Source organism: Meleagris gallopavo, chromosome 11, assembly GCF_000146605.3.
Source record: "Meleagris gallopavo isolate NT-WF06-2002-E0010 breed Aviagen turkey brand Nicholas breeding stock chromosome 11, Turkey_5.1, whole genome shotgun sequence".
Taxonomy (NCBI): domain Eukaryota; kingdom Metazoa; phylum Chordata; class Aves; order Galliformes; family Phasianidae; genus Meleagris; species Meleagris gallopavo.
The window spans coordinates 12,582,092-12,589,589 of NC_015021.2; the positions used below are offsets into that span (position 1 = coordinate 12,582,092).

Sequence of the window (7,498 nt, forward strand, 5' to 3'; positions counted from 1 at the left end):
TTTTTCTTGGGGTGAGTTTCTCCAAAGACAGGTCTGTTCCTTCTTATTTACAGAGAGCTAGGCATGAAATAGCAGTAGATCCCAGAACGTGCTGCAACAGCTATGAAATCAGTTCATCTGAAATTCTGCGGTGCATTGAGAGCATCTTTGTGTGGCTTTTTTTCCACAAGCAGATTATTCTCTGTGACATATGCATCAGAGTCCCAGATCATTCAAAGATGCATCCTAAATCTGGGTGTAACGTAAAGATAAAATCTCTTCTCCGTCTTCTTCTTCCCCTTGTATCACAATGTTTGGAATAGAAGTAAATCCTACTATCCTGTTTCTGAAAAAAGGATGAAGGGAACTCATTTGCTCATCTGCACTACTCTGAATTGGCTGATTAATAAACTAACCAGCAAGCTTGGACTACAGTTACTCCTCCTTATTTTCACATTCCCTGCCTTCCTTGTGATTCTATGCATAGTTACTCAGTTGTTTGTTATGATGCCAAGTTTTGTTTCTTAGAAAGGTCTTGAATTAATCACCCAGCTAAGAAAATGAACACAGATTTCTTATTTAGCAAAGTGCCAGCCTTGCTGAGCAATCTTTTCAAAAGAGCATCATAAAAGGTATGGCTGCAAATTGCATGTTTTACCTGGTAGCAGCAAGAGTTGTCTTAAATGTCTGTGAACCTACTCTGATGCCACAAGAGTAGGTGGGTAATTCTACTAAAATAAAAAGAAGTTTGATCCTACAAATATTGGGTTCAGTCTTTACAGACAACTTTGGGTGTCTACAAAATTCACAAGATTATCTGTAACCCCTTCTAACTTCTGGCATGGGGACAGGGAGATGAAAACCCAAACGGCCTGCTGATGTTCTTATCTTAAGGACTTACTTGACCTACCAGTCTTGATGTTTTTCTACATATTTTCTATGTGTTTGCACTTGCATACCTGTTTCTGCTGTGTGTGCATGTGATTCTCTCAGCTTTCACTTGGATTGTTGGAACTTGAGAGGAAAGCTTTGTGGCAAGTCAGTGTATGCCATACAGTGCTGGCTAATGTGATTCTTTGAAATCCTTTCACATATCAAGTAGATTTATAAGTAATGGAGTCAGGCTGAACATACTGCAAACCCCAAAAGCCTTGTTGAATCCTGAATTTGGCCGTCCCAACTATTTATAGAACATTCTATGCTTATTCTAAATATATTTTCCTCAAGGGGACTTCATCTCAACTCCTTGCTCCACAGCCTAAATTGGATCAGCAATGCTGCTGTGATCTGTTAGCAAAAATTCCTTCTCTACTCTCTGTCAGAGTTGCTGATGTTCCTGGGGCAGACCTTGAAATGCTGTGACAGGCTGTGCTCAGGGGTTTGGATTTAAACTCTGCAGCCATCCAGGAAGAGATTTTGATGATGTATGAGATCACTTCCTGTAGCCATTGCTTGGCTGTTTTTATGTTCCACCTGTGCTGGTAGGTCAAGGCTACAAGGGTTGACTATGGCCCAAAGCGGTGCAGTACTTGCACTGGGTCAAGGTCAGGATTTAAAGGCAGTGTGTCGGTGATGTCACCAGAAGACTCTAGGAGTCATGTCAATTTAGGTACCCTTTAAAAATCCTGTTATTCTTAGCACAAGGAAGAAGTGACTGCTGCTTACTTGGCCTGTGTGCTCCTTAGGGTAACATTGCTCACTGGGTAACATTGCGTCACTCTTTGAGATTGACAGTAATCTTCCTTAAATGATGAATGGGGCAGAGTGTGGCAAGATCACAAAGTGGGATTAGCTCAGGACTTAGCAGGAGGAGTTCCTGCCTCCAGGGTGGCTTCCTTCTCTTGAAGCTTCTGGAGCTGCATGAAATTAAATGGGTTACCTCCTTACCTGTCTGGCAGGAAAATCACCCCAGCACAGTGCAGCAAAATGGACATGGTCCCTTGCTCTGGTGAACAATAGAATAGGTGGAGTATATTTTACAAGGTCTTTCACATGGAGGATTTCACAGTAACCTCAAATATTGCCACAAGGTGCATTCCCCTGCACAAATAGACCTTTCTTTGTGGTCTCATCGGCTCTGCCAAGGATGGGTGCATTTCACTGTGGTGAAATGTGTCTGCCTTCTGGGCTGACAGTTGGGTGGGCAGCTTGCCTCACTATGTTTCTGGCTAGTTATTCCCACTAATGTGTATCTAAACTCGATTTCCTTGTAATGTAAGGTCAATTTTAAGCCTAATTTGAACATTGAATGACGTGGTAATGTCTCAGCTGCTGTGTGGAGTTTCTCCTTATTCTGCTGTTTCTGTTCTGTGAACAGAGTACAGTGGTATATATAGCACAGAGTGAAAAACTGGCTTTGTGCAACTGGTGCGGGCAGTGCAGGGTGAGGGGAAAGAGCCTGGTTTTCATGATGAAAATAGAAATCTGTCTTCATGTCTGTACTCTGGGGAGCTAATCAGATGTATTATGGAATGATACTGTCACCACAGCTTGAAGAACTAATTTCAGAGCTGGTTTCTATCCTTCCTGATAGTTTAACCAATCTCCATTCCTCCATAAGAAGAGGACGTACTGCCTCTGTTCACATTGCCTTGCTAATCACAGAATTCTAAAGTCTGACCTGCTTGAACTAATGCTTTGTAGCTACCCGTTCACTCACATGCAGACCAGCCCCCTGATACCCATCCAGCTATTTTCTTATACGACAGAGATAATAGGAACAGTGAGTCAATTAATTCCGTGAATTTCTCTTTTCTTTTTGAAGCGTTTGTCTACCATGGAAATTAGGGACATATGCTAAAATACTGGCTTAGAGAATACTTGAATTTAAGCTTAGTCCTCAAAGTCGCCTTGCTATGTTTTGCTGGAGGCACTTGATTTTTTCCACTGCCACCCGTGTGATGTTTAGAACAGACCACACTCATTCCCAGGAGTGCAGGGAAGTCCTGCTCTGAGTCAGGTGGGACTGAAATTGGGCTGGTGCTGGGACTGGTGTGCATTTTACGTTGCACTAACAGCGATAAATACCCCTGCCTGTTTTTTTCCTGCTGGGCAGGGGATGGGTTATAGACCTGTTGAGATCCTTTATCCCAAATCTGTTTGCCTTCTCATCAAAGGACTCTCTTTCTCTCTTTTGCAGGCATGGTTCAGAAACTTGACCAGAAGCTTCCTGTAGCCAATGAGTACCTGCTCCTTTCAGGTGGTGTGCGGGAAGGCGTAGTGGACATTGATCTTGATGAGCTGAATGTTTATGCGCGAGGCACAGACTATGACATGGACTTCACCCTGCTGGTGCCTGCACTGAAGCTGCATGACCGCAACCAACCGGTCACGCTGGACATGCGCCACTCGGCACTGTGCCACTCCTGGCTGAGCCTGCGGCTGTTTGATGAAGGAACTATCAGCAAATGGAAGGATTGCTGCACCATTGTGGACCATATCAACGGAGCTACCAATTACTTCTTCTCTCCAACAAAAGTTGCGGACTGGTTCTATGACTCCATTAGCATTGTCCTCTCTGAGATCCAGAAGAAGCCTCAGCGAGGGATGCCAAAGGTGGAGAAGGTAGAAAAGAATGGGACGATCATATCCATCATCTTGGGAGTGGGCAGCAGCCGAATGCTGTACGACATTGTTCCTGTGGTGTCCTTCAAAGGCTGGCCAGCCGTGGCCCAGAGCTGGCTAATGGAGAACCACTTCTGGGATGGAAAGATCACAGAGGAGGAAGTCATAAGTGGGTTTTACTTGGTGCCTGCGTGTTCCTACAAAGGGAAAAAGGACAATGAATGGAGGCTGTCATTTGCCAGAAGTGAAGTTCAGCTGAAAAAGTGCATCTCCAGCAGCCTCATGCAAGCCTATCAAGCCTGCAAAGCTATCATCATCAAATTGCTGTCCCGCCCCAAAGCCATTAGTCCATATCACTTGCGGAGCATGATGCTATGGGCTTGTGACAGGCTACCAGCCAACTACTTGGCCCAGGAGGACTACGCCGCCCACTTCCTCCTGGGTCTCATCGATGATCTCCAGCACTGCTTGGTCAACAAGATGTGTCCTAACTACTTCATCCCCCAGTGCAACATGCTGGAGCACCTCTCTGAAGAAACGGTCATGCTGCACGCACGGAAGCTGTCCTCAGTCCGCTCGGACCCCGCTGAACACCTCCGAACTGCCATTGAACATGTCAAAGCAGCCAACCGGCTAACGCTAGAGCTCCAACGGCGAGGCAGCACCACCAGCATCCCCTCCCCACAGTCAGATGGAGGAGACACCAACCAGCCTGATGACCGACTAGCCAAAAAGTTGCAACAGCTAGTGACTGAGAACCCAGGGAAGTCCATCTCCGTCTTCATTAACCCAGATGATGTCACAAGGCCCCACTTCAGAATCGATGATAAATTTTTCTGAGCTTTCGTCAATGTTTTTGGGGATTTTTTCTTCTGTTTCATTATTTTAAAATACTTACAGCGTGCAGGTTTTTTCAGTTGTTTTTTCCTTGATGACTTAGTCTCTTGTTTTTTACATATCCAGCATAGATTGAATCTGTTGAGAACAATCTGAATAAATTATAATTCCTGGTTCTGCAGGACGGTGCAGATTTTGAAATAGTACATTACAATTTAATATGCTGCTTTGTTGGTTTTTGTTTTGTTTTGTTTTTTGAGGCACCCATCTGCATTTGTGAGTAGTTTCTAAAGGAGAACATACACTATAAACATACATACCAGTGTTAGACAGATTTTTTTTCAAGCTTCCAGAATTTCTATATACTGTTGGACCCCTGAAAGGGAGAACTCACTTTCTGCTGTGTAGGAAATTCACTTTTTATTTTTTTTCTCCATGAGCTTCCATCACCCTAAAGAAATGAGAGAGACTTTGGGTTGGAAAGCACTACTGGTAATTTGATGAGGCCAAATCTAGCGGGCTGAAGCCCAGTTCATCTGTTCTTCACACTTTTCCTACCTGGGGAGAACGCTGACTTTAGAGATATCGATGGTTTTGGGAGGAAGAGTTATTTCTGTTTTGATCTACTTTTTGAATGTAATTGTTCATAATTGGACCTTGTTTAGTCCAGAGGGTTGTTTCTGCTGCTTTCCCGTGCGGAATAAGGTTATGGAATGTTAGTTTTAGTGTGTGTAATTATTCAAAGCCTTATTTAAATTCTATTAAAGAACATACCATTATAAATGTTAATTGCACTAATGAAATCTCTGCCATTACCTCAGTCCCACTGTTTGTGTTTCTTTCATGAATTAGCATCTGTTATTAGGTACCAGTATTGCAGATTGCTCAAGGCCCTTTGGGTCTCATGGTTTCAGGTGATTTCTTGATTGTCTTTTGTAAAAGACTTCCTTGTTAGCCCTGCGATGTTTGAGAAGTCAGAGTTTTGCATTGGCATATTTCTTTGGATGCGTAGTGTGTGTTGCAGTGCATATTGCATTAATATGTATTGCATGTTGTTGAAACAAGTCTACCATTAGATAAAGATGTAATGCTAAAGAAGTGGTATGTGCAAAGTGAATCGGCCAGATCTCGAGCAAAGGAGCTCTCTTGCTTCTCTAATGCATGTATTAGGCCTGATCCTTCATGGCATTTACCATTCTCGTGACTCCCGCGGACTTTTCTGACTTACCGTGGGACATGAGAGATCTTACTTTGGTCTCCTGTTTGCAGAAATTGTTTGTATGTAAACTTGTAGTGCGACAGTAACAAGGGTTAGTCTGAGCCAAAAATAATTCTAAGTATATAATATCGAGGATGATAATTCCAAGGATTCCAAGTTCAAGGATGGAGTGGCTTTTTTGTGCCTGGCTGGCCAGTGACTGATATTTAGGCCTTAAATCAGCAATTTGGGCTTACTGATTTTCCCAGAGAAGCTGTTCTGATCCAAACTTGATGCATGTTTTAAAATGTGATCATTAGAGCAGCTTGAAGTATTTTTAAAATACATGACAGACAAATGAGGAGCATATAAATGAGGAGTAAATTCTAACAGATAAAAATTGTGTATGAAAAATGTGTCACTTCTTTCTCCCAGCCTGTCTGGTAATGAAACCAGGCTGGTGGAGCAACACACCAGCAGCTTTGGAAACTGCATTATTTTGTCAGATGGCAGGGAGGTTTTGATGCCTATATACTGCCCAAGTCATATCTTAAAACGAAATTTTGGCTCCTCCATCTCTTAGGCATACTTTGTTTCACTGCTGTGGTCAAGATGCCCAAATTTACCTGAATTTACTGGTACACACTTATATGAGCCTGAAGAAGCTCTCTGAAGTTGTTGGCTAGATGAAGTGGATGAGGATTTAACTTCAAAGCACAATTGGCAGTGATGGTGAGCCCTGGTGCAGCTGCAGTTATGGCCTGGAGAAGGACGTGTATTGACTTCAGTGAGGCAGAAGTCACTGGCTCCTACCAGTGTGGCTGTTGCCAAAGATGAGTCTCTATGTAAATCCATGTACCTGCCAGCAGAAGCTGGAAGACCAGCTGGGAATCCTCCCCAGGAATGCTTGGAAAATGTGGATTCATTGAAATCGTCTTTTCCCCAAAATCTAAGACTTCTGTCTGCTGGGAAAAGAGCCTGAGCTCCACGATGAAATGTCCCACTGCCACATGAGAGATCTGCTCCACACAAGGCACCAGTAGCCTGGTAGGCAGAACCCCTGAGAGCCCTACTGTCTGCTCCAGTGCTCCTGAGTTTTGCAGCTGTCAGCCTTCCTCATGCCAGTTCAACGTCCTGATGACCAGCAGTTTGGCTGGCCCATGTTAAGCTCTGGTGTGTGCTCCTTTTTTTTGTTTTGTTTTGTTTTAATTAAAAAACATTTTGAAAAGTATCCATCTTGTTCTTCCTGCATTATGAGGAAAAGTTGTGTGTGTGTGTCTTTGTTGGGGGGTGTAAACTTGGCTTTCTATCAGACTGGAAAGTAGCTCAAATGTATTTTTGAGAGAACTTGTATCCTAGGCTGTCTGTCTTCCAGGAAGGCAGAATTCTAATCTCCGGCTGGTTTTGAATCTCAGTCTAGTTTATTTGTTCCTTTCTACATACTAGCTCAACTTGATGAAGCAGGTTGCCGACCAGAGTTAGTGTATGCTTTGTCTGTCAAAGGCTCTATCTTCTCCCACTCCTGCTATCCCTTCTCACCGTCTGGTACGTGTTGGGACAGACTTTCAAAGCATATAGGTGTCACATGGTTTAGATTAACAAAAAACAACAATTCTTCACTGCATCCTGCAAGTTTCAAGGGGATTGCAGTGCTTTTTGTACTGGAGAATTCTTGGAAGTCCTTGTACAAGCGTTTTAGAGCACCCAGCCCCATTGGGCATCCTGGCTGTGGCCCTACTCTTGGAACAAGGTTTTGCCTTTGCTATTTCAATTGAGTTTCTAACTGGTAGCAGGATAGGAGAAACGGCGCATGTGATTGATTCCAGTTGACTCTTCTGTGAGTCCTGGTCTGCCCCAGGTATAGCTGAGCCTGCAGAGCTGACAGTCACCAGCTACTGGGGGAATACATGGGGATAAAGG

General features: G+C 43.7%; 1 protein-coding gene across 5 annotated transcripts in view; it reads left to right on the top strand.

Moving 5' to 3' along the window:
• MB21D2 (Mab-21 domain containing 2) overlaps positions 1-6,809 on the top strand; it is an 82,869-nt gene extending 76,060 nt beyond the window's left edge. For all 5 annotated transcript variants that reach the window (XM_019619024.2, XM_010716731.3, XM_010716729.2 and 2 more), the window contains one exon: positions 3,119-6,809. In XM_019619024.2, the coding sequence (XP_019474569.1) occupies positions 3,121-4,383 (1,263 nt within the window). In that variant the 5' untranslated portion in view covers positions 3,119-3,120 and the 3' untranslated portion in view covers positions 4,384-6,809. The remainder of the gene's footprint in view (positions 1-3,118) is intronic.
• Positions 6,810-7,498: the final 689 nt, after the last annotated feature.